Raw genomic sequence first — 27960 nt, 5'->3', positions numbered from 1 at the left:
GCTAGCTACCGAGACACTAGCATACTATTAACAATTTTTTATGCTGGTTATAAAGAAAAGGACCATAATACACTGAAATGAAATTATATTAAGATAATGCAATGGTTATTGTAATTTTAACAGATAAAAATACTCACGTTTTGAGTTTCTTTGGTCGCTTGCGCAGCCATCTTGCCAGTTTTTCTTTTTTTTCCACATATAACTCTGTTTGGAGTGTGCCTCTGAAAAACCTCTGTTCGGAGGGCCATGTAGCCCTAACACTTCGCCCTACCCCTCTATCTCAACAAAAATCGAGCAAACTAGAGGGCTAGGTGGAAGGGGCAAGAGGTGAAATGGGATTGGGCTTAAATGATCACTCATTTACTTCAAATTGCTTCGAGTTGTTAAGTAATCTGAGATGGTCTTGCTTATTTGGTTTCTGACACTACATGAAACACAGCTATCTATAAAAATCACACCTATATAAAAATCACATATCTATATTTTGAAGACGGAACTTTGCCTGTACATTTGTCCAGTTTTATGGATGCAAGTTTGTCAGAAACCATCACTATCATGTCAATCCTCCAGATTACAAGATCTTAGTGAGTTTTAATGACATCTATAAGGCGATGTATAAACAGGTTGTAAACAGAGTGGCTTTAGCTTTAAATTTTCAAAATTCTCAAAATTGGCGTAGACACTTTTAGATGTCACTGTGCAGAACTGTTAAAGTTAGGGACTAATATAAATAAAACAAATCTGAATAATAAATATATCAGTAAGCACCACTGTTATGTAATAACAGACAGTGTTACGTAATCCTCTCCTCATGTCTGCCCTCCAGGTGTCGTCTTATGGGGGCTACCTGACATATCAGATTAAATCTTTTGGCATTCCTCGTGAGGGCATGCGTTTGCTGGATAAGCAACCTGACGTTCTTCTAAAGGTATTTATACACCACAAACCCTGATTGAGACTGCAGTCGCATTGCCTGGTAACTGCTGATTCATTTTTAGTTATCCTCAGTGGTGATTCATTTGAGCTTTCTTTGTGCTGAGTCTTGCTAAATGTATCTGTTCAGTCATGTTTGGTGCACTCAGTTGAAAGATGTGCACTCTGTTTTTTTCCATCTGACAGGGGCAGAAAATGACACTGGTTTACCAGGACACTCAGTCCCCCTCCCCAGACAGACTTTACCAGGGCCGCGTCCAGCTTGTGGAGGTAAAACATTATTTCAGTACAGTATAAAAAGCAGTTCTTTATCCCCTTAAACTCCAAGGACCCTAACGTGTGTCCAACTTCAATTCCTCACTCTCATAACTACATAACTTACATATTTCGTTCATGTTTTACTGAGTAAACAAACAGAAAACCTGTTGACTCAAGACACACATATAAGATAAGCCAATATAATGGGCTGTTGCCTCTGATAGAAATTAGGTTCACAAACTCTGGAGTATTCATTTAAGATTGATTGCTAAATAGGTGATTTGAAGCATGATGTTAAACTGTTAATAACAAGTACTAATAAGCCTAGATTTGAAATAAAAAACCTTGAGGTGCTGAATTACAAATGGGTTTTAACAAGGTACATTACAGCATTTCTTCCATGTGTCATTTCAATTTCACAACACATGGTGAACCAGTGTTTAATCAGGATCAGGATCTAACCAGTGAAGTCCAGCTTTTTCCACCATCAAATAATCTGATCTGTGTATGGCTTTGGTTTCCAAGCAGCTCTATCACCTGTTCTGGTATGACCATGGCAGTGGAACTGGAAAAGTGGGGAACAGTCTCGCAAATACAAGTCAACATTTTCTTCCTTTAAATTAAATTATCACCACCAGAATAAGGCAGGATATTTACTGACTTTATCATCATACACTTCTCTGTAAAAGTTTAGGGCTCCTAGTTTTTCAGATAAAGGCTTTTTGAATACAAAAGGAACATTTTTTTTTTTTAACATGTCTGAGATTAGAAATCTGTTTAGTTTTTGCCATTTTTCTTTAAAAAACATCAGAGCTGAAGGAACAATAGGAAAAATTCCCACACATTTTATTCTTGTTGCAATGTCAGCACTCAAACGATTCAGGTATTTTTAACACCTTTTTGTCCAAAGCAGTTTCAATGTGTGCTTTTAACAATAGTTTGGAAAAGAAAGTTGTCAAATTATTATGTAGACAAAACCTGCTCTTCATACTAAGAAAGAAACTTTAATAAACTTGAAGTTGAGTGTTGAAGCTAAATATTTCCAAAAAGTTTACAAATAGCTCTTCATGTTAACACATACTTTGCAGTGTTTTGATTAATTATTAGTTTATTAATTTAATTTATAATAAAAAATCAAGCATAACTCATTTGACTGCTAGTGTGTACAGAATGCTCCACATATAGACCTTCCATTTAGTTCCGCAGTGTAACTGTACTGAGTTTAATCCCTGATGATGTCTTTTACAGGGAAACTTCCGCCACAGTGGCACCAACAGACCTGTGTCCCGCGAGGAGCTGATGCGTGTGTTGTCCAGGCTGGAGGCGGTGTGGATCCGAGCACTGCACTTCAGCCAGAGTCAGAGGCTCAGCATCGGGGACGTAGGCATGGAGGAGGCTAGTCTTACAGGCAGTGGGGGTCCAGCCAGCACTGTGGAAGTGTGTTCCTGCCCACCACAGTACATCGGCGACTCCTGCCAGGTGAGGGTACTAAACTAATTCTCACTTCTCACTAGCTGTGTTCCAAAGCCTAGGCTGCAGCCAAGGTAGGCTGCATTTCTCGGCCGCTACGTCATACAAGGCTAGTGAAGGACCCTTTATGTACAGCCCAGAAATGCAGCCCACGTTTGGAGTGATTTCGAGGGCGCAACAGATGTATCCTTCCATCCGGCCCTCGGTTACCCACTGTTCTCTGTGCACGAACGACGCAAAGAAAAAAAAGTTTGTTTTAAAATGTAAGTTGTTCACATCCATGAATTCATTTGTTACCTCATTAAGTTTAAAATGATTAATTAAAGCATTTGTCCATACGTTGCTTTTATTTAGAAGTATCTGTATATATCGTCGCTGTCCAAAGAAAACCATGTATCTCCATTTTTGGCAATTTTTTGTTTTCTACATCATTTCAACACACCAGCTGTCCTTTATGTTGTGCATCATGATACATGGACCAGTAGAAATGCTCTAAAATCACTTGGAACAAAATCTTTTTACATTGACTTACATTGAAATGTAAGAGTGATTTTGCCTTCTCCTGTAAACTTACTATTTTGGAGATACTTGTTTTTCATTGGACAGCGACGATATGTAGTTTATCATACTAATAAGAATATCTCCTCCATTTCTGTGAATAAATGAAAAAGCAACAAACACGATGCAACAGGCTCCATTTTCTCTGACCATTTGCTGTAGTTGGAAGAGGCGGGACCTTTCTGGTCACATCACCACACAGCCTCGTTAGGACTGTTCCATTTGTGTGACCAATAGGCTACTAATTAGGAGGCTTCGTAGGACAGTCCTACCGACGACCCGCACTACCTCGGCTGCAGCCTAGGCTTTGGAACGCAGATACTGTCTTCACTTCAGAATAGACAGACTGGAGAGTATATCACACATACAATAATTTCTTTTTAACAAATATTCAAGAGAAAATATGACAATGAATTATAAGAAGGTGGGCAGAGTAAGAAGGGTTGCAAGGTTCAGTTCACTGTGTGGATCAACTGCACACTGCATGGCTTCCAAAATCCCAGTTGCTTCATTGACAAAGCGCTGTGCATACTACACAACCAAATGCTGGAGGTCCGGACCTGGTCCTGGAGGCCCAGATTCCTGCACAGTTTTGTGATTTACTGCTGTAACACAACTGATTCAACTCTGTTGCCAAGTTTAGTGGTTGTGGAAATGACCAAACTGTGCTGGACATTGGCACATACCCTTCCACAACACCATCTTTCAGCTGCAGGGATCCCTCAAATCACATAGTCTCACAATATTAAGCTCGACATGTCCATCATGTGTCTGTGGCGCAGTGGAGCCCGGCACTTGACATTGTAGCAATTTCTCCTTTATATATAAAGACAAAGAAGACCCCGCCTCGTCCCCTCTAGACTTTCCTCTTGTTCTGTCATTGGCCTTGGCTCATAACTATTTATAGTACAAGTGACAGTTTCAGTCACTACTGATTTTACCTGACTGGTGATGTTCACTGTGAGTTTGTCGTGTCTGGACCCCAATTATGACATTTGTTTTAAAAAAGTGAATTTGTGCTGATGGTGACTCTGTTGTTGTCTTGTTTAAGATGAATTTCAGCTTGGTCAATATAATTTTATCCAGGAATTGATGTTGATCTCCTGAATTTCTGTGTCCTGTTTTAGAGATATAAATGCAGCCTGAGTAGGCTGATAGCAGTGAGTTTGCATGCTAATTGGGACCTCGGTGACTTTCCGTGGGTTAAGTTTTGTTGGCAGGCAGCACAGTGTTATGCAGTAGTTGAGTACTGACTAATAAAACTTGGTTGAATTGCTCTGAGCGAGGAGAAAAGCTCTAAAAATGAACTTTAAAGACAAGTATGAAGTATTAAAATGGTTTTAAATATGGAATCATGGGATTCTTCCTTTCTAAATGAATCAGAAAGCAGTGTTTCCTTTTCATTGACTGTTATTGGTTTTGAAACAGACCATTCTCCTGTTTTCTCATATGTCAAGGTTGCTCTAGCAGCCCAAGGCACATTAAGACTGTTGGAGAAAGTGATCCGACAGGAGAGGCAGAAAAGTGCTATGCCGAATGAGATCAAATGGAGGTTTTGCATTAAAGTGACATGTTTTTCAGGAGCCTTTCCATAGTTCTTGCTCTGTTGTTGTCTAGACATGCCTAGTCACACCCAAGCACTGAGGTGAGTCCGGGAGAATTCATCAACAATGGATCACAGATGATTGACCACATACTGTAAAAGAAGAGTGAGAAGCCTATTTAAATGGAAAGAGCATTGACCTAACTGTCTTTTGACTAGATAATAGAGAAAAATACTGAAATACCTAAAGCGCTGTTTATGTATGTGTGAGGCTTCTGCTGATTTTAATATTTATGTGAGACTGCAGTGGATTAGTTAGTTGTTCAGAAGCAAAGCTAAATTGGAGTGCTGTCTAAGTCTCAAAATAACAGATGCCTTTAAATAAGAATACCTTAATAAAATGTACAGTATGTAAATTTTTCAAGCTTAATGTAAGTAAATTCAGAACTACCTTATTGTGGTGTTACTGCCAGATCAGATTGCCTTAAGCTGCTGTTTGGGTGGTTGTGATTTCTCCTTGGTGCACAGAGAAACTAATTAAGGGGACACTAGCAATTTTTCAAAATGTCTGTTTAATTCAAAGATGTAAACAAAGTTATTTAGAGTGGTTTGCTGTAAAATGGATTATTGTAAAAACTAATGACTCAGATTTCTTTACAGTGGTAGTGATAGAAATCGGGGGTCACAATGTGTTCAACTCAGATTTAATGTACATCTCAAATGACCAGTGAACCTACACATGTCGTGACCTTTTTATATAATGTTGACAATGATTAAATAGTGGAAAATTGGAAATAATACATTTTACAATGCCCTGTATGTACCTCATCACCATGACTCATTTTCACTGTTTACCAAAAGAGAAAATGATGTGATTGATTATTATTTCAACCTCAGATTTCTTGGCCTTTGCTCATTTTCTGTGAAGAACATATAAAATAACACATTTTCAGTGACTTCACACTGTAAACACCCCCTACACATTTATATTACACATGGGGTGTTGGGGTAAACCCACGGGGAATAAAAGTGTGGAGGGGCTGGGTCCCTTCATTCTGTTCTTCTTCTACATGGCCTACTGTTAGTGTGTGTGTATGTGTTTGTGTATAGGTGTGTGTGTGTGTGTGTGAGGGTGGACAACATGGACAGGCTGCTGACTGGCTACAGCTGCTAAAGGAGAACCCTACATTGGCCACTTGTGATATTTTGAACATCTGGTATTTTTACATAAATTGTTTTGGCTGTATTGATTTAAAAAACAATAATGTGGTGGGTCCACCAGACCACTGAGTAACAAACACATCACCACACAAGGGTTAAAAATATGTTTTAGGCCAAAACTTTATCTAAAAACTAACATAAAGCAATGTCTGAGGCAATATCATAATTATTTATAACTGTCTTATGTTATAACTTTTTGTGAATTAGCTTGTAGAGGCACTGGACACTTCAGACTTCTGGTTCCTACCACTATGAACAATTGTGACTCATTTCACATCAAACCACTCTGAATTACTTTTTACACCTCAGTGATCAAATCATGCAGAAATATTGAAAAATCAGTGGAATTCCCCTGTCAGGATTGCATTTCTGTAAACACGAGATTGCTGGTAGATTAACAGTGACCCAGGACCAGCTGTGCTTACTAACCTGCAAACCCTATCTATGGTAACAGAAACTACAAAACTGATCTGATGTCAGTATAATAAACGAATGTGTAGTAATACGTCATAACTGCTCTTGTTTTGACTGGTAATGGTGGGTTAGAGTGAGTTTGGCTCTGTGGTCTGAGTCTAGCTGTTGTTTTCCTGGGATGGTTTCTATAGCAGCTCCATCACGTATCTGAACATGCTTCTGTGTGAGGACTTGCCCAGAAAAGGAGAGCTGGGAGGAAGTGCGAAGTCTATAGCCAGCGGGGATGAATAAATCTAGACGCATTCTGACACACACATACAGGGCGTGCCGGGACACCTTTGGGAAGGGAGTGTTATCTTTGCGGTAGAAAAATCAGACAGTTTGTACACTGCCCTGTGTCTGTGTGTGTGTGTGTGTGTGTGTGTGTGTGTGTGTGTGTGTGTGTGTGTGTGTGTGTGTGTGTGTATGAGGAGTGGCGGTCACACCCTTTAGGTTCCATGTCTTATATGCTTGTATATTTGGATTGTGTGATTCAGGTGTGAGTACCTCATGCTCTCACTGTCTGAGTCTGATTTTACACTGTGTTTGGTCACACAGTAAATACAGAGTGTTAAGCACTAACTGGATTTTAACCATGTTTCATACCTGCATCTACTTTTAAATGGTCGATCTATACTGACTGTTAAATTGATTGATATTCTGAATGATCCCTGTCATGTGCTGCACCCATTCTTTAAATGGCTTCCATCAGGCTGACATCTTTGTTGCCACTAGTGCAGAATTCGTTCAGAGTTTGTGGGAGGTCACTTTTGTGCTGGTGTGCATTGAAAAAATTATTACTGAGATAAAATCCAGCTGTCTGTATCGGATTTCTTATTCAGATATCCAGGACTTAGTCTGATTTCTAAACTCAGATTATGTTGTTTTCATGACCACTTGAATAATCGGATAACTGCAGAAATCTGATAACAATCTAATTACTAAGTGCATGTAAACACACTCTGTATGTGTCTGTAGTGTGTAAATGTCCTATGCCTGCTGCTTAAATGGCTCTATGTGATAAAAGTTTACCATGAAGTGAAGTAAAAATACTCAAAGATTTTTGACACCCTGCACATTTCCAGGGTGGATTCTGTACATCCCACGACTGAAATCCCAGGGAATTTGTTTTTGGTTTCCTTCATCTTTATTTTTCATAGAAGAGCACCTCAGACCAAGCAGTTAGCTGGGCTTTCTCACTGCACAATAAGGCACAGTACAGCATCTCAAATGTTTCATTAATCAAGCATAAAGATTTCTTCAAGATTTAAACTTAGAAATAATCCTAAAATATCCTGGCAAAAAAAAAAATAGCTACTAACTATTCTAGCCAACTAACTTTAGCTAGAAACTGCACTGTATTAATCAGATAGCCAGCTAGTGTAATAAGCTGGTTAATTCAACAATAACTCCACTTTGCAAAATAGGCAATGCTGGTTATATAGGAACATGTACTAAATCTAACCCACTAGAGATGGCACAATATCAGTTCTTCTTTTCCGGTACCGATATTAAAACACTGAGTATTGTCGATACCAATCCAAGTTTTCTTCTTTAAAAATTAGTTTTTAAAATCAGATTCTTTCATTTTTCCTCTGGGATCCACTCCAACATTTTCCACTGATACCTGGTATTAGATCAGTGGCAACTTTAAAACCCACATTATTATTTTTGGCTATGTTTTATTCCCACTACGTTTCTTCCAAATCACAAATCTACTAATCTGCGCTGTCACTGTTGCAGACGATTAGCACTGTGATCACTCAGTAAATCTCACAGTAAAGAGTCAGGCCTCTTCTCTGATTTCATTCTCAAGTGACAGCTTTGTTAAAATTACATAAAAATATAATTTTGATAAATTTGTGCCGACACAGAAAGTCACTTTTTATTTCAGTCAAAATTGAGGCGGTTGGTGCTCTACCTGCTCTGTACAGTACAGTGCCACAGTCTTAGGGACCTAAGCAAATTGCTTAACACTATTAATCTGATAAAAAGTGTGTTTTGCCTGTAAAAACAATATCTTATATTGGAAACATAAATACAGAAAAAAATAACAAGAATGTGTTGGATGATAACTATAAAATAATACTGGGCTTCCTCAAGTAGAGATCTGGAAATTGTTAAACACATTGACATACAAAAAATTGCTACTTATTGTATTAGTGTTATTTGTAATTATTCTAATATTAGGGTTTCCTCTGAGCAAATAAACACTTACTGACCGTTATTATATATTCATTCCTATAGTGTTCAGTGTGATGCTCACTCTACCATTTGAGAACTATCCTTGTGCTAAGATGCTTTCAGAAAACACAGAAAAACAGCTTTTTAAAAATCATTTTTCTATGAGGCCTTAATCTTTTGCACAGCACTGTGTATCAGATCAGAACCTTGTTATTCCATTGTTTTTGTTTATTTATTTAGTTCATTTTCTGGCATTATTGAAAATGCCAGCTGCGTTTTATATATTTTGAACTTATCGTGACTATTGGACTAACAGAAATGGTCCACAATTAATTGAAATGAAGTCTTGTTATCGTACATTAACTTACATTAAAGTGTCTGTGTACATGTGTGTTTGTGTGGCGTCGCTTCCACTGTGCTGTCATAACACAATGAGTGTGAGTGCATTTCCTGTGCTCTTCTAGCTGACTCAGGTATACGCGTGTGTTCAGGGCGTGTCCTCGCTCACTCTGCTCTTAAATAGCCGTCTGTCTTCACACTCACACACTTAGTTCACAAGCTTCAGCTGGAATGTCAGCGAGGTGTGTAAGGATGGGCGTTCTCAGCAGTGGAGCCCTGGTAATTTGGGCATTGTTGGGGTTATGTGTGGCTGGACCCCGACCGTTTCACAGGACTCCACAGCACCCAACGAGACATAACTGGCCTGGAGTACAGAGGGTTTCATTCCCCTCTGTAGATGACAGGGAGGGACAGAGGATTCAGTTTCCATCGCTACACGATGCGGGGACACAGAGGATTCAGTTTCCATCTCTAAACGATGAGGACACGCAGAGGATTGAGTTTCCTTTAGTAGATGCTGGACAGGTGACCCAGGTAAAATCAAAGCTGGAGAATTTGAAGTTCAGTCTGCGTAACGTGAAGATAGAAGGGCTCAAGTCATGGATTATTGAATTATGTCACATTTTTGACTGAATTCTAATGAAATGGTTGATTTTAGTTAAAGGTCTAATACACATTAGTAGCTTTATTGTTTAATGTTTTCTATTTAGTGTCTCGCAGTCGGGTGATTAGATTAAGTCTGTGTTTTATCTAAATTATAACAAAAGTCATGGTTTTATGTTGAATTCCTGTTATGGACTAGTAGCATAATTGTGTAATGTGTTCTGATTGGTCTCTTGTGGTAGGATGAATAGATTTCGGTCTAGTTTTAGACAGAATTATTGTGAAAGTTAGGATTGTATGTTAAAGGTGTGTTAGGTACTAGTAGCATAATTGTGTAATGTGTTCTGATTGGTCTCTTGTGTAAAATGTAAAATAACTCTATTAAGTCTAGCTCTTTTTTTAAGTTAATGAAAGTGATGCTTCTGTGTTCAAGTTCTTTTATGGGCTAGTAGTGTAATTGTCTGTCTAGTGTATTCTGATTGGCCCCTTAAGCAGGATGGCGACTTTGATAATTTATCCAAAATGATCACAGCCGTGGGTCATAAGGAGGACTAGTATTTGATTTTGAATATTTTTTCTCACATCTGCTGCGTTCAAAATATGTGTCTCAGTACTGCTTTGATAAAACAACCTTTCTCTGTCTGTCTCTCACACAGAGATGTGCTCGGGGTTTCTATAGAGACCGGAGTGGCCGCTGTGTGCCCTGTGCCTGTAATGGCCTTTCAGACGACTGCGAGGAGAGTACAGGGAGATGTCGGGTAAGAACAGCACACACACACACACACACACACACACACAATGCAATCTTTTGCTCACCAGTAGATTATTATGCCACAGTACTTTCGTCAGCGTCTAGCCAGTTTTGGCCTGTGTGAGTATGAGAAGCTGCCAGGTACAAAGCGGCTTTGTGGTAACCCCACCATTTCAGTAACACCAAGTGAGTAACATATGAAGCTGATTATTTTTCTTCTGTAATGCCCACATAATTATGGGTGCAGGTTTGCCTAAGAAGCTGAAGCTGTCAAATAGCTCATACAGGCAGTACCGTCATCATTACTGCAGACAGTTACATGCAGTCTGGTTCTGAATCCACAGAACCCTTTAGGTCACTGTGTTTATGTGACTGTGCTGTGCGCTCAAAGGATTTCACTGTAAGTCTGGGCAAGATAAGATCGTGTCCTGTTACGTAAGAACAGCTAAGGTCTAGATCTTTGTTCAAATGAAGAAGGGCAGGAGATGACTGATGTAGACACACACACACTCGGATTTGTTGGCAACATCAGGACATGGGGTCATACTTATGTGCCTTATGTTGTCGGAAGAAAACCTCAAATCTCCAAAATGGTAACTTTACAGGAGAAGGAAAAAGCCTAATTTACTTCTAATGTAAGTCAATGGAACCAGAATTTTTTCCAAGTCATTTTGGGCCGTTTCTTTTGGTCCATTTATTATGATTTACACACAGTGTAAAGGTCTAATCGTTGGCCCTGTCATCAGAAGGTTGTGAGTTCGATCCCTGGTGATGCTACACCCATCCATTGCACGGGAGTCCAAGAGAGCACAATTGGCCTCGCTCTCTCTAGGTGGGTAGGATGGCCCCCCCTCTCCCCGCATCACTCAACGTGATGCTAGTCAGCAAAGGCGTCTGTTAGCTGACGTAACAGAACTGGAGGTTGGTGCTTTCCTCCGAGCGCGTTCGGCTGTCCAATGACTTTGTGTTAGCGGCAGTTTGAAAAGATGCGGTGGCGCTTCTCAGGACTCGGAGGAAGCCTCTGTTAGCCTTCGCCCTCCTAGCCCTGATGGTATCGTGTGATTGGGGGAGTCCTAACTAGTGGATGTAGAATTGGATACAACTAAATTGGGGAGAACATTTAGGAAAAAAAAGAAAAACTGAGAAACAACGAATATAAAGATATGAGGTTTTGTTCCGACAGCAGTGATGTGGTAGTATCTATATGTATTATACTGCCATATGTATAATACATGTAGTAATATCTATACTTACATATTTATTTATATGTAAGTATAATGTTTCCCATTTGCACTATACATATTTAAGTTCCTGTATGTACATTTCCTAACCTTAACTTCAGTAACCAAAAATAAACGGTTTACTCTTTTACTTTCAAAAAATAAAAAGTAAAAAAAAATCCTGCTCTGTAGTCATTTGGTCATGTTTTTCTATGGTATTACTGCTTATTGGCTGCAATGTAAGAGTTTGGAATAGCTCCAGTACATCCATCAGGTTCATGAATTCCTGGGTGGATCTTTATCCTCGGATTTTACCAGCTGAATCTCATTAGTGTTGACTGATGTTAAGGAAGGTGAATATTGCTCTTTTAAAGGCATGTTACCTCTGCTTCAACAGAACTGCCAAGACAACACCGCTGGAGACCACTGCGAGCGGTGTAAGGACGGTTACTACGGCAGCGCCGCTCTGAGGACCTGTAAGATTTGTCCTTGTCCACTTCGCCTGGAGAGCAACAAGTGAGTCAGTGCTGTCATTGAGTGGGGCTGATGTGATCAAACACCATTTAGTACTTAGGACATCCCTTAAGCATTGTTGCTAAGTAACATCAGACATATGTTCTCTGTATCACTTTTAGCTCCCTGCATTAAATATATATAAACCATACGGCCTGTGTTCTAGCAGTAGGTTATGGTCAACAGATGTTTAAAGAAAAGTTCACACAATTTTCCCCTTTACCAGATATAGTCATTCAGCCAAACACTCCTGCTTTAGATTTGTCTGTTTTTATAGAAAACAGTCACAGAGTCAGAAATCCCAGTGAGGATATTTAAAGGCAGGTATGTTTAGGCATGCAGTTTACACAGTACTAACTGGTGAGACCCAAATAGCTCCAGTGCAAAACTAAAAAAGTGAACTTAAGCTACCAGACATGTCTTGGCTGGTCAACTGGAAGGACAGAACCAGTACTCTGTTTATTGTTTTGTTAAATGTTCTTGTTTGTCTGTCCTGTCTTGTCCAGTTTGTCTGTTGTCAAAATGTTGTTGTTTTTTTTTCCTTCTTCTTCTTCTGCCTTGTCTCTCAGCTATCTCTGTCTTTCCATTCACTTAAAGGGGTGGAATGGGTGGGCAGGGGCATTGGGTGGTTGTAGTACCACACCACCTTGTATCTGTATGAGTAATAATAAACGATGAGTTGGGACATTTATAGTGAAGTGAAAAAGAGAAATGAATGTCCCCACAAAAAAATGCAGCTGATCAACTGGGACAAAGGAAAACTGTCTGAATCTGACTTTTCAGCTTAACTCTCACTTTAAGGTCCAGATTTTTGTAGCATCCTCTCCACTAACAGTATGATAAACATACGGTTGATGTTTTATGCTTCAGTTTCGCTGTGGGCTGCAGTGAAGTGGCTGGAAGACTGCAGTGTCTGTGTAAAACAGGCTACACTGGAGAAAGATGCGAGAGGTGAGTTTCACTGTCGTGTCACAATGACCCTGGCATGATCACACATCTCTGGAATTGCACTAAATGTTAATGAATGCCTTTAATGTCAGTGTATATGTTCAGTCTTATTTTTGCTGTCATCCCCTCTTTAACACATCTAATTAAGCTTACTTAAACAGCTAATGTTGAAGCAGTAAAATTAGGGCAGGGAAAATGTTTTAATGATCAGGGCAGAAGGACTTCAGGACCTGGGATTGAGAAACAGTGTACTGGCAGTAGGTAGCATGCCATTTATGATTCAGCAGAATGATGAGATTGACTGGAATGAGTTCTCCTCTCCCCTCAGGTGTGCCCCTGGTTACTATGGCGAACCTGAGATTTTAGGGGGCAGATGTCGCCCATGCAACTGCAATGGAAACCCCTGTTCCCCAAAGACTGGAGGTAAATATCCTTATGGCATTTCAGCTGTTTTATCTTTACATGATTATCAGTGGTTTGTTACAAGGATCAGACCTATATATAGTTTGGCTGATATGAAAGTTCCAGGGATTTCCACAGCATTGGCAGTAATGTCATTAATAAAGCTCAGATAATGGATCTTTAAAGGATATATAATAAAATCAGAATTCAGGAACTTGCTGCTGTTTTGAACAACAGCCAGACAGTTGTTTGTGTTGTGTGTAAAGACAGTAAATTTGTGAGGTGCGTTGGTTAAATGGAACAGACAATATAGCTGAAATTGGCTCTGATTTGATAGTTATACATTACAGCAGTTCCTGTTCTTTTCCTGTTTTATAGGTAAGTTTCTCTGGGAAAGTTCTAAGATTATTTATTAAATAATTTTGTCTTTCTACTTTGAGAAACTTGCAGTTCACAGTTGCTAACTGACAGTCCTATCAGTGAATAGAAGCACTGTGTAACTAAAACTATTGGAGCTTGTTTAATTTTTGACCATATTAAATTACATTGACAAATATTATTTTTAATCAATTTTTTTGGCTCCTTAAAATTGGTACCAGTGTCTTTTTCTAATATATTCAGAGTCCACAGAAAGGTGTATAAGACCACATTCAAGGCCCAAAAATGTCTCATACAAAGATGGTTCTTCAGGGATTCTTTAGTAAAGACAATGGTTCTATATAGAACCATGAACACTCAAAGAACCCTTTGCATGAATAAAGGGTTCTTTGCATCGTGAAAGGGTTCTTCAGATTGAAAGTGTGCTTTATATAGAACCTTTTTAAAAAATGTTTTGTATAGAACCATCTACAGCACATTCTACATCAATCTGAAGGACCATTTAACGATGCAGTGAACCCGTTAGTCATGCAAAGGGTGCTTTGAGTGTTCATGGTTCTATATAGAACCATTTTCTTTACTAAAGAACCCTTAAAGAGCCATAATTTTTAAGAGTATATACAACACTTCCTTGTGATATTTATCACTGTTGTTGTATGATGGATATAAATGGTTTGTTTAATATTATTGAGTTTTTCTGTGTTTTACTGAATGTAATTCTCCTTTTGCAGTTTGTAATAATGGACAGGAGCCTAAAGACACCAACACTGATGAGCAATGTCGAGGTAGATGTTTTGGCTCTGTAGTTTTTATGGTTAACAAAGGAATTCAGCACTTTCCATGAGCGTGATCTTTATGTCTGCCTCCCCCCCAGAGTGTGATAACTGTGCCCAGACCTTACTAAACGATCTGGATCGTCTCGAAGACGAGTTGAGTCAGATTAAGGCTCAGCTAGATACCTTAAATTCTAGCTCCTCTGCTTATGATCGTCTGAAGAAGCTGGAGGCGGCCATTGCTGACACTAAGGTATTCTGCCACACCCACTTACACTCATAATGACACACTCTTCTGTGTTTAGTGGCATGTTTTTTGAGGTGCCTTTCTCAGGCAATCTCAGACTTCATGAGACAATGACCTAATGCTGCTTTCTGAGCCCATTTTGGTAAAAGGAATACTCCAGGGTTTATCAAGCTGGGGCCATATTACAGAAACTTCTTAAGTCTGAAAACTTATCTTATCTGCTTAGTCACCATGACAACTTTAGTTAGGACTGAATTTAGGACAGAAGCTATTACAGAACAACAGTTCTTAAGTTCAGAATCTTATTCTAACTCCAGATAAGAAAACAGTTTTACAGAAACATCCTAACTAGACAAAATTTCCTCAGTTCTGTCCTAACTTTAAGATAAACCCCAGAGCTGTCTTAACTTCTGTTTTAACCGTCTGTTTCTATTGTTTTGTGCAGTGACAGGCAGCATAGATCACTATAACCAGCATAATGACGCTACATTTATCTACACTGAAAACGGGGCTAAAAAATATTAAATAAAATATTACACTGATGGTGAAACATGAGGAGACAGAGCTGAACGTGTGTCTGTTGATTAGGAGGAATAACGTTAGCGTGCTCGGCTAAAGCATTTGGGAAATAAAACTGAACCTGGAGCGGCGACGCTCTGATAAACAGCACGAAGCGCAGACACAATATTCTTTACTTTCAGTTTATCGCACATTCTGTACGCATATAGTCGGTTGCTAGGTTACAGACATGACAGTTGATTGTGGACTTCGATAGAGTAAGTTAAGATTTCTTAACTTGAGATAAGAAAAGATGCTGTAAGATAAGATTCAGAAATTAAGATCAGATTTGCTTCTGTAATATGAATTTGTGAAAAATCTCATCTTGACCTGTCAGATCTTAAGACAAAAAGATAGGGTGTTGCTGTAATGCAGTCCCTGATCTCTTTCTAACACATTGGTAGCATACAGTCAGTCACAGACAGTAATGCTGACACGTGTCTCTGTATGTGGAAAGAAACATAAACCAGAAAACACACTTGTAACAGAAGCTAATGGGAGGTGGCTTCATCACCTGCAAAATGGCTTCTGTTTTCAGTGTGTTGCGTGTTAAGGAGTTTACCTAGTGCAGGGCAATGTATCAGCATTATTCTCTGTGGCCAGTGATCCTGTGCTAAAGATATGGCAAGATGCTGGACTATTCTTTTGCTTGGAATATTCACTAGAAACAACAAAAAAATCCATGTACTTTGTGCAACTGAACTGCATTTTTTTATTTCTCAGAATGTGGTGACTGATTACAGTGCTGCAGTGGACAGGCTGAGTCCTAAAGTGGCTGGACTGGAGCAGGACATGCTCAGTCTGAGTGAAGATATCAAACTGCTGTTACTGAAGGTACTGTGTAGGCTTGGCTCCACAAGACACTTTTTACTAACATAGAGCAGTGAAGCTCTGAAAAAGCTCAAATGAAATGCTGAGATCATTAAAACTAAGTGTGTATATGTGTTTGTTCATATGTGAACGTGTCCAGGCTCAGAAGAGGTCAGATGATGCCCAGACTGCTGCTGCTAATATAGAAAAGACACACCAAAGAGCTAAAGATCTCGAAAGTCAGACCCTGGACCTGCTCAAGAAAATCCTAGGTAAGAATGTGCTTTATGTATGTTTTTATGAGCCTCGTTTTGTTCAAACTATCGTCACTGGATATATAATTCCTTTTCATATTCACACGTAAATTATGTCATATTAAAAAATAAGCAGTGAATTTACTCTGCTTAATTCTCAACTACCATGTCACTCAGTGTTGGACAGTATGTAAACGTTCAGTGTATAAAAAGTTTCATGAATTGATGTTCACTGTTCAGTATATTGACATTCACTGTATAAAACTATCATGGTATTAATGATGTCTTCTTTGTCTGTCAGAGCTCCTGCAGCAGTTGAAGGATGCAGAACGGGGAAATGGGACTCTGCCCTCCGGAGATGTGGCTGGACTCATGGCAGAAGCTGAGCGCATGGTGAAGGAGATGCAGGAGCGGAGCCTTAAACCCCAGAAAGACGCAGCTGTGAAAGAGCTGGATGAAGCACAGAAACGTATGCTTGACCTCAGAATCACCTTACTAACCTGCCACATTCGGACAGATGAATTGCACTAACTTCAGTATATTGGAAGACACATTGCATTTGCAATATAATTAACAATAATTAACAATAATTACCGATATAATTAGCTCCATTTGGGAATAGTTTATCTTGAACAATTTATTTTTTCTTGGTAGGCTTTTACCTTTGCATTTTCATTGCAAAAACATGATGGAAAACAAAGTCATCAGTATTTTTTTTTTACTGAGAATGTGTGTGTGTGTGTGTGTGTGTGTGTGTGTGTGTGTGTGTGAGACAGTTCTAGAGTATGTTAAGAACAACTGCACTAAACAGTACGACCAGAACCAGGAGACAGCCAATCGGCTCAAGGGACTCCTGAGTGACTATGAAGCCAAACTGAAGGAGCTTGAGGAGGCCCTCAAACAGGCCAGTGACACAGTGAAAAAAGCCGAAGGCCAGAACAGCCTAAACGATAAGACCCTGAATGATCTGCTGGTAAGAATACAGAGCATCATCTCTGCTTCAGTCCAGAAAGAGGGGAAAATATTTAAAAAAATATGTAAATGTAGCCACAAATACACACAAGCACATATATTATAGCACTCTTTTTACTGCTGAATGAAAAATATAAGCAAAATAATTAAGTTCATTAATGCCATTTGTTTGCTTGTTTTGTTTTTGTGTTCACCCCTTTAGGAAAAAATTAAGAATTTGGAGAAAGAGAGAGACAATGTTCTTAATGACATCGCCTTAGCAAAGCGGCAGCTTAACGACACAGAAAACCTGCTGAAAATGCTGAGTGACAGCAAAAAGGTAAAATCTTGTGGAAACAGATGAACCTTTTGTATGTCTTTTAAAAAGAAGATATGGACCTATTTCAAAAAGCCTTTTATCTAGCCAGATAACAAATTCAAAGTCAGGCCTGTCCAATAGGAAAGGAGATAATGAACATTTCTGTTGAACAGTCCTAACTGTGGTCTTGAAGCTGCACTATGTAAATTTTGGCGATTTAGAGACCCCTCTGGTGGAAATGTGGAATTGAATTGAATTGTAAATTCTCATTTTTCTGCTCTGACAGGAGTATGAACAGCTGGCGGCACAGCTAGATGGTGCAAAGACGGATCTTATGAACAAAGTAAACACCATCTCGCAGGCAGCCGCTAAGGAGGGCCTAGTGAAAGAAGCAGAAGATCACGCTGCTACCCTGAGCAGACTGGCCAATGAACTTCAGGAGTAAGATGTTCCATTCGGTCACACACTGGTAGCCACTGGAACCACATATATTCATACCATATATTTTTGCATCTGCACTGCAGGTCTTTTCCCTGCTGGTTTGTTTAGGTTCTGTGTTCATCTTTGGCTTCAGAAGATGATGCAGTTGATATTTTTCCTCTTTCATGGAAATGCTTAGGAATCTAAAGGCGTGTGTTTACATGCATGCTGGTCTATCTGTACATCCTTGTGTTTTCTTCAAGTACAGTTTTGTTCTGTGGAAAGGAAAGCCATATTTGTGAATGCAATTGATGTAATCATGTTATTATATTTAAATACAGCAAAATGACATCCTAGACTTCTAATCCCAATCCTACTAAATAGGATTAGTCATATTCTGTGCCTTCACCGTGACATAATACAGACCAACCTGAAATATGCTTCTTCCCACAGGGCAGTGAGGAACTCGAGTGGACGCGCTGATGTGCAAGACGCCCTCGCCGCCATTGACGCCTACAAGAGCATCACAGATGCAGTCAAGGCTGCAGAAGAGGCGGCCAAGAAGGCCAAGGAGGCAGCTGACAAAGCTCTGAATGTAAGAGGGCAATGCTGAAAAAGCATCACAGTATATCAAGACCGGTGGTTTCATCAAGTTGGCCAAAATAAGTTTTTTCTTTCTAGTGGAGACATGGAAAGATTTAGAATGTGTTTACGCCACAGCCGTTTTGTTTAACCCTTGTATGTCAAGAAATATTGTCTTTTTGTTCTATATATTATATAATTCATAGGCTGTATGGCATGGGGGACCTTAGAGGGTTGAATAGCTGTCCCACAAGACTCCCATTTGATGGTATCAGGAAAATGTATTAATATGATAGAAACTCAGTGTTCCTGTTTTTGTGTTGTTTTGTATATGCAGGACGTTATTCAGGGAGATGTAACCAACAGAGCAAAAGATCTGAAAGACGAAGGAAACAGGCTCCTCAAAGACGCCAAGAATGCTGCAAAAGACCTAAAACGTGAGCAGAACTGCAGTTACATGCTTAAATCTATGTACAAAGCTGTAATGTGCTTACATCTAAATGAATGTTTAAAAAATGTGAACCTTGTTGAAAGCAGCTGTACTATTTTATGGTGTTTCCATTTGTTTTTATGTACATAATAAACATCATGTCTCAATCCACTGTTTGATGTGGATATGATGATTGTTTATCAGAGGCCACGGATGACCTGACTGACCAACAGCAGCGATTGGATGATGCAGAAAAGAAGAAGAATGCATTGGAGAAGGAGCTGGCAGCTATAAACTCTGGTTTGAAGGGTATTCAGAGAGGTAGGCAAAACAGCTCATAGTACTCTAGACATGCTGCAAAATGTCACAAAAAGTGTTTGCATGTCCGAATCCATCTCAAGTACTCAGACCAGTATCAATCTGGACCATGTTTTTTAATCATGTTAAGCTTAGGTTGACTAAGACTATGACAAACAAATAGTGTGTTAACATGGTCGTAGTTCAGTCAGGCTAGCAGTCTTAGATTAATATTGAACACTTGGTGCGCATGTAAATGCAGTGCTTGTTCCTCGTGCTCTTAAAGGTCTGGATTAGTTTGTTAGGGATTTAGACATTTTTGTAAGATTTCCTTCCAAGCACCACTTTTAATCCTTGTCCTCTCTCTCTATGCAGATGACATTGGTAGAATGATTGATGCAGCAAAGAAAACAGCAGAAGCGGCTAATGCCTCAGCTACCGACACCTTGAACCAGCTGAAGGCCATCAACAAAGAGGTAGCTAAGATCAATGCCACCCCGTCCAGCTCAAACATTGACCATATGCTCAATGACGTCGATATGACAGGTGAGTGCACCAGTTTTTGCAACGTTTATTTGCACCTGTGGTAAATAATGGGTCTGCTTTTACAAAATCTATTGGTATTAAGCTATAGTATGCTATAACAAATCTATAAGTAATGAAGTTTGGTCATTAGCTCTGACCCCTCACCAAATCTGCCTTATCCCCCCCCCTACACACAGTGAAAAACCTGAGCAGCTCCATCCCTTCCTTGCTGGATAAAATTGCTCAGGTGGAGAGACTGAGTTCTCAGATTGACCCCAACAACAACATATCCAACAACATCAACCGCATTAAGGACCTGATTGATCAAGCTCGAGCCGCCGCCAACAGGGTAAGACCATTTCACAAAGCCAAGCAGCACAGTAGGTGCACTTTACATGCCTTTTTTATAATTCTTTATTTTTTTATTGATTTATCATACTTTTACATTGTTTAACGATATGGTGCGTGCAGACGTGGAAACTTGTTGTGCTTATTTGCCGTCTTTGCCCAGCTCTCGCTCTAACTCTGTGCTGGATTTTTGACAGATTGCTGTGCCCATGAAGTTCAATGGTGATGGTTATGTGGAACTGCGTCCCCCGAAGGACCTTGATGACCTGCGAGCATACGCAGCTCTTAGCCTCCTCCTTCAGCGGCCCATTTCACAACCCCCGAGGGGATTTAGGACGCAGACGCAGACGTCGCCAGGTCACCGCAGACACTGGCAATTTGTTTGTGCTCTACCTTGGAAACAAAGATGTGAGTGTTGTTCTGATAATGATTTTGCTTTTTCACGGCGTGCTTTGCACATATGCTGCACTGAGTTGATAGTTGTCAAACATGAACAGGCTATAACGTGAATTTGGTATTTTCACATTATAGGCTGTGTTTGTTAGTCACTTATATCGGTCATTAGTGCAAACATACCACTGGCATTTTATTATTGTAAGTTGTTATAGGTTAAAGCTGCTGCTGACACTGAATGATGGCTACAATGTGAGCACAGTAAAGTGAAGTGTGATTTAAAGCTAAAAAAAAACAGGTCACACTATATTTTAGCTATGTTCACATTGCAAGCCTTATTGCTGAAATCAGATTTTTTACTCAAATCCGATCTCTCTGACACGATGGTTCACACCCGTTTAGGTAAGTGATTCAAATCTGTCATTAATGTGAACAAACTGGTGTCCTGAAATTACCCACATGCGCACATCCTTCTCAGTGACATCACGTGAATGAATCATCAGCATCATCAGCAAACGGTCAGAACGAGCCTTCGCTGCTTAGATAATTAACTCTGATCAGCTCTCAGCTGTTCATTATTAGAGCGAGACGAAGGTGAAAAAGGTGAGATGTGTTGCTTTTCCACTGTTTACAGGTTTTATTGTCTGTTCAGCGCTGCTGCCATGGTAACACTGAATGATGGAAAATGTCAATGTTTTTGTGTTTACATCACTCTGAAAAAAAAATCTTTGCCACATTCAGGCAAAAAGCAAGTTTGTGACTTTTCAAATCTGTAACATGAATGTAGGCATTGTTACATTACGTGTGTGTGTAGTTATGAGACAACGTAAACTGCATTCTAATCATGCTCTGAGAACTGGATACACTGCAGTCCTGTGTATCACTGTAGGGAGAAATGCATGTTTATTGAAAATGGTTTGTTTTTTCATTTACATCTAGATCTCTACCTTTTCATCTAAACGTGGATGAAGAAACAGTTTTCTATAAGCATGCATCACTCCTTTTAGTGATATACAGAACCACAGAGTCTAATGACTTGATCAGTGTTTTAAATGATATTACTGCATTGTCCCCCAGGCATCAAAGAACTACCTTGGCATGGCTCTGAGAAACAACGTCCTCTATTTCATTTACAAGCTGAACGGAAGGTCTTATGAGCTGGAGACAGGTTCCATCACACTGTCGGACAAGGAGCCGTCCTACTTCGACAGAGTGGATATCCACAGGTTGGGCTACACAACTTTGCAGCAAGAATCAGTTTTTTGTTTATAATGACAGAACTAATAACACTAATTGGACTTCTTGGAAAATCATATTGATAAGCAGTTGCTTACCTAGTGCTTTTTTTTTTTTTTTAAATGTGAGCTACATCAAGTCAATATGTGCATATGGTTGCATAGACTGTTTGGGTAGTTTAGACTAATAAATTCACAAGTTGGCACTGTGGGAACGTAGTTCAGGACAGTGCCTGAAATATAGCAGTGAATAGACAGGAGGACAGAAAAAAACAAAGCCCAGAGTCCTTTATTTGTGTAGTAATATTGCATAGAATGAAGCCAGTTCCACTGCCAGCTGTGTAAAACTGCTGAAATTCAGGCTCATAAGCCAGACCAGGTAGGTTTTGCGAACTGCTGTCTTTAATAGGAACAGGCCTTTTGACTGACATGTGAAGCAAGCAGTCACAGAATGTTTAGCTTCATGTGCCAATGACAAAAACAAATATCGGTTAGATAAAGTGCCAAACTTACCTCCCACGATTTCAAAATTCTGGAATAACTTCTTAAAACGGGATAGCTTGAATTTTTTCTGTTTTAACTGCTAGTCTTATATCTCACACTGAAAGACTTACCTATGGAGAGGCTACTGCCTTCTGATAGAATTTAGCTCGATAAACAGCCGTTTCCCATCGGACAGATAGTACCAGTACACAGGCACGCAGACAGACAAAGCCATTTTATGTTCTCAGTGAGAGGTGAGATGTTTATATATATATATATATATATATATATATATATATATATATATATATATATATATATATATATATATATATATATATATGGCTGTTGTCTGAAGTTTTTTGACAAGTTTTGTCAGTTTTTCAGTTTTTTTTATCACATAATTTGAGAATGCCTGATGGCCTTCACATTGTGTGTAAATGTCATGATGAATGGACCAAAAGAAACTACTACTTGGAAACTATTACTTGGAAAAAAGTCTGGTTCCATTGACTTACATTAAAAGTAAAGTCACCATTTTGGAGTACTTACTGTACCTGCTTTTTATGTCTTTAGAATTTACGAAGATGTTGAGGTCAAACTCACAAAAGTGTTCACATCGACTAATCCTCCCGATCCAGTAACTTATACCCGCCGAGGAGACCCCCTTCAAAACCTGCTGAACCTCGACCCCAACGAAGTGGTCTTTTATGTTGGTGGTTATCCAGATGACTTCACTGTAAGTCTTTACTCTCTGTGGGCCAGTTACTCAGTCACGGACTAAACCCTGTCCAGGACAAAATTTCAATGTAGCCTTGGGCTTAATTAGGATTCATGATAAAATATGTTGCCGTTTTTTTAAAATAGGACAAATGACAAGACATTGTTTTCACTTATTTCCCCATTTTTAGCCTCCAGCTCCTCTTAATTATCCCAAATATCAGGGCTGCATCGAGTTTGCTACATTGAATGAGAAATTCATCAGTCTGTACAACTTTAAGTCACTGACACCTCAGAACATCAGCGATCGACAGCCGTGTAAGAGGTAAGGCCACAATGCCGTTTATGCTCTAATAATCACATGAAACGTTGCAGTTTTGCATCCATAGTTCATGTTTATAGCCGTTTGTTTGGGATTAGAAAAGAGCCCCCTGTTTTTAGCCAAGTAAGTGGCCTACTGGTAATTCAGAACTGCAGGACCTTACTTGTGTGACTGGGTTCACTTATTTATAAATGTATGATTGATTTATGTGCTCTTCCGATGTTTTTGACCTTCCTAGATACGTTCCACCCAGAAATGACTACTTTGAAGGCTCAGGTTATGCTAAAGTCCAGCTCGACAAGATGCCCCCAGTACTGATCATCTCTCAGAAGATGGAATCCAAAGCTGACAACGCTGTCTTGCTGTATATTACAAACGAGGTCTGCTTTTACTCAATATATCGTACAGTTATATCATATGTCCTTTTTATGTAATTCCATTTATTTCCATTTTAAGGCAGCCATGTCATGAAAAGCTAAATTTCCCTTTGCTCTCTGAAATAAGAAAGATATCAGATAGATCTGCTCACTAAAAAACAATGTGTTCTGATCCAGTTTCAGTTTAAGCAGCTGAGGTGTTTATTTAACTTGAATAGACCAGAAATGTGGATTTTCTGGCAGTCATTAAGGGCTGGACTAAATAAGTATTCAATTATAAAGAGTGTATTAACTTTTCTTTTAATTTCACCGTTTTTTTCCTGCATTTCACTAACTAGTCCACCTCATTTTACTCTCCTGCAGAGCTCCTTTTACTGTCTTACTCTCGAGAAAGGTCATATGGTGATGCGTGGCAGAGATGGTGCTAGGGTCCTGAAAGAAGTGATAAGTACCAGCAGACACGATCTGGTGAGACATTGTGTTCAGCATCTTTTTCTGCTCTTGTACTGCTGACATTTGTCTTAAAGACACATGATGGTACGTTTTCATGTTAGATGCATCATTGGTTAGCTAATGAGTTGTCAGTCATTATTACCTTAATGTTAATGATTTTATCTACATTTCAATGCAAAAATGGATTTTTTTTTCACTTAAAAAAGTGGAAGCTTATGGAAGGGGTGGTGTGTTTTTCCTGTAATCCATATACAAAAAACCTTTGGCAGTACTGCAAGATAACATGGGTCATAAAATTGCTCAACAAGAAATATCTAGACCAGATAAATCCATGTTATAATCCCTGATTCTGTGAAATCTACTTTAGGTCTTGAAGAGTATAGGGCACTTCTTTGGATAAAGAAAGACATTTGAAACGGTTTAAGACCAGTACATGTGGAGTAGAAAGGAAAAAAAAACAAGACTAAAGTGTATTTTAACAGGTGGTGTAAACAGGATGAGCCTTTCAAACTCAGCATTGTTCTGTGTTGGTCTAAAAGGCTACATTACCCAAAATTCATCCATCTACCAGCAAGCAAGTGATGCAATAGAGTAGGGTTGGACAGTTTGGAGAAACTGTTTAATAGCATTTAATAGCATTTTTTCTGACCAATATTGTGATTGCAATTTAAAAGTAAGTGTTTTCTATAAATTGAACTCCAGCTGTTTTTTTGCCAGTGCAGTGCAGGTCCAGACCATTCATGAGCATTGCTTTATTGGGTTACATTTTTCCTCTTAAAACTTAAGACAGCAATGGATAATGTAAGATGTCAATATCAATTTGTGAACAAATTTGCACTCTTCTAATTTGCTATTTCAATATAAAAACAAGTAGTCTTTCAGCACTAGAATGCAGTGTGTTCATGAAAGAGATGTAAAAAGTCTGACCCGAATTTTACAGATCATCAGCTTACAGAGTCAACGGACAGTTATTATATTAATCAAATGTGTCATAAAGCAGTGCTCAGTTTTCTGTATTAATATCCTGGTGCACAATATTATTGTTTATTTCCAAAACAAGCTCAAAAACAAAAAAACTATTTGCCCCCTTTATAAATTTGTATTTATGATTTGTTCACATGGTGGCATTGATTCCTCTGATGCCTGCTAACTGTTGTGAAAATTCCGGGTCTACCTGAGTCAATCAGTAATCGGATTTCTGCTTTGCAACCGGCCAATAAACTCACAGAAGACGACGTAAACCTGTAAAAAAAAAATGTAAAACTCAAACTGCATACCGTGACTTTAAACGTCGAACCACTTTACCTGAAAATATGAACATACATCATCTATAAGATGAAGAATATTCAAATCCTTCATTTCGTCAAGCATGTAGTTGGTTTCAGCGTCGCTCCAAAAGTGTTTTGCTGCATCTCGCGGTAACGCTGCCTGTTTATTTCCAGTACAGCAGTCTGTTCTGCACATTCACAGGCTGAGAAATTCTAAAGAAATCAGAGTAAGAATTTACATGCACTGAGAAATCTGATTACTGAGCTAAACTCCAGCTCTCTTTATCGGATTTCTTAATTGGATATCTAGATCGGAGTATGGTGTTTACAAGACCCTTTGAATAATCGGATAACTGCAGAAATCCGATTATGATCGGATTATTGAGTGCATGTAAACACACTCAGTGTCATGATGGAAAAATAACATCAGAGGTCAAGATTGCAAACACTGTGGCGTTGATATCGTCAGGTTGCTCAGGCTGACACTTTTACTGAGCTCCACTTCTTCTCTCACCAAAGGAAAAGAAGTTGTGTGTTAAGCAATTAAAACTTTTGAGTTATTCTGTACAGTCAGTGTTCTGGGTTTAGTTCCAAATCTGCTGTTTGTAAACTGTTGTTCTTTGTTTTTTTCATTTCTTTAGAATGGGGACCTGAAGGTCATTTTCCAAAGTTCCGAGGGAAGAATAAGGGTCCGTATGAATACAGCGGAGGTCTTGGTTTTTCCATACACTCCACAAACATTTGACAGCTACTACATTGGAGGCCTTCCTAAGGATCTAAGAGAGAGGTGTGTATTTTTTTTTATTATTTCTATCCTGCATTACATGTCCAAAGGTTTGTAGACTCCTGCTCTTCCAGGATTTGATTAGATTCAGCCACAAGAGCATTTGTGAGGTAAGGTACTGATGATGATTAGCTCTGAATCACAAACGCCACTCCAACTCATCCCCAAAAACAAACACAGTTCCACTGCTCCACAGCCCAATGTTAGCCAGCTTTATACCCCTTTAACTAATGCTTGTCATTGGCTTCTCCAAAATGTCCCATTCTATTGGTCAGTGCTTTTCTGTGGACAGTATACTGCTGTGTGTACAAATGAATGTCTACATCTGCATTAAGTGCACCTTAAAATAGGTAAATTGACCAGAAGTGGTGTCCCGACATACAGTCTATGTATGATAAAGCATATAACACAAATCTGTGATAAACAATGCTGTTGAACTTATTATTTATTTAGACAGATATTTATATATGATATTTATTTAATATGATAATAAAGTACTTGCCCTAGAGCAGTGGTCACCAGCTCCCCTTTGGAGATCGTCTTTCCTGCAGAGTTAAGTTCCAACCTGCATCTAACATGCAACCCTCACTCTTACCTACACACTTAAAAAAGGTGGTTCTTCAAGGGTTCTTTAGCAAAGAAAATGGTTCCATATAGAACCATTTCCTTTGAACACTCAGAAACACTCAAAGAACCCTTTGCATGATTAAAGGGTTCTTTGCATTGTGCAAGTGTTCTCCAGACTGATGGAGAATGTGCTGTAGATGGTTCTGTATAGCACCAAAAAGGGTTCTTCTATTGTAACATGCTTGACACTTGCAGAACCCTTTTTGGTGCTATATAGAACCCTTTTCAAAAAGGTTCTATATAGAACCATCTACTGTACGTTCTCCATCAATCTGAAGAATGCTTTCACCATGCAGAGAACCTTTAAATCATGCAATGGGGTTCTTTGAGTGTATATGCTTCTATGTAGAACCATTTACTTTCCAAAAGAACCCTTGAAGAACCATCTTTTTTTAAGAGTATAACACTGATGCTTCTAATCCAGCCAATCAGGAAGCTCTGAAGAAGTTAATTAGCTGGAGCAGGTGTGGCAGATTGTGTTTGGAACTAGACTCTGTAGAAAGGTAGATCTCCAGGACCAGTGTTGCTGACCGCTGTCCTAAAGCGAGACTATTTTCTAAAAGAAGAAATAAAAAAGGTTCAAATATGCTTAAGATTAATTGTATCTTGTCCATTTGCTGGCAAAACTCATTCCAGTTTTGTGTTACTAACTTGGCGTTGGTATACTTGAATCCCCTCACAGAGACAACATCACAGTGCTGCCTCTGAAGGGCTGTGTATACGGCTTGAGTGCCGGTGGCAGAACTCCAAATGTTCTTGAGCGAGTGGGCGTCGGGCGAGGCTGTAACCCAGAATTGCTGGTGAGGGGAAGAAAGTTACAAAAAGTCTTCTTAAATATGTCTATAGAAGATAATTTATTCTTTATGCCAAAATATTAGCTTTTTGTGAATCTAGCATCCGATTCTTTGATATGTCTTTACCAAAATAAAACATTTTGACCATGTATATATGTGTAGCTCTTACGAACAGGAACTTTACTGTTGTGGTAGAACAGGTGGAGGTAACCTGTG

At 39.1% G+C, this 27960-nt stretch overlaps 1 protein-coding gene across 1 annotated transcript in view; it reads left to right on the top strand.

The window, feature by feature from the left end:
• The window catches only part of LOC118825478 (laminin subunit alpha-3-like), a 140899-nt gene that overhangs the window by 94508 nt on the left and 18431 nt on the right, over window positions 1-27960 (top strand). Inside the window, 29 exon segments of the mRNA XM_036596091.1 lie at window positions 827-928; window positions 1120-1203; window positions 2440-2670; window positions 10219-10320; window positions 11931-12049; window positions 12917-12997; window positions 13323-13417; window positions 14506-14559; window positions 14649-14800; window positions 16076-16186; window positions 16323-16434; window positions 16718-16885; window positions 17193-17389; window positions 17591-17707; window positions 17973-18127; window positions 18560-18701; window positions 19026-19125; window positions 19323-19439; window positions 19791-19961; window positions 20138-20289; window positions 20486-20602; window positions 20604-20696; window positions 21759-21907; window positions 22976-23138; window positions 23311-23444; window positions 23680-23821; window positions 24182-24286; window positions 26181-26326; window positions 27633-27750. Coding sequence (XP_036451984.1) covers window positions 827-928; window positions 1120-1203; window positions 2440-2670; window positions 10219-10320; window positions 11931-12049; window positions 12917-12997; window positions 13323-13417; window positions 14506-14559; window positions 14649-14800; window positions 16076-16186; window positions 16323-16434; window positions 16718-16885; window positions 17193-17389; window positions 17591-17707; window positions 17973-18127; window positions 18560-18701; window positions 19026-19125; window positions 19323-19439; window positions 19791-19961; window positions 20138-20289; window positions 20486-20602; window positions 20604-20696; window positions 21759-21907; window positions 22976-23138; window positions 23311-23444; window positions 23680-23821; window positions 24182-24286; window positions 26181-26326; window positions 27633-27750 — 3729 coding nt within the window.

This window comes from Colossoma macropomum, unplaced genomic scaffold, assembly GCF_904425465.1.
Source record: "Colossoma macropomum unplaced genomic scaffold, Colossoma_macropomum, whole genome shotgun sequence".
Taxonomy (NCBI): Eukaryota; Metazoa; Chordata; class Actinopteri; order Characiformes; family Serrasalmidae; genus Colossoma; species Colossoma macropomum.
Note: the sequence above shows the minus strand (reverse complement) of the source record. Positions and strands in the feature narration are given on the sequence as shown.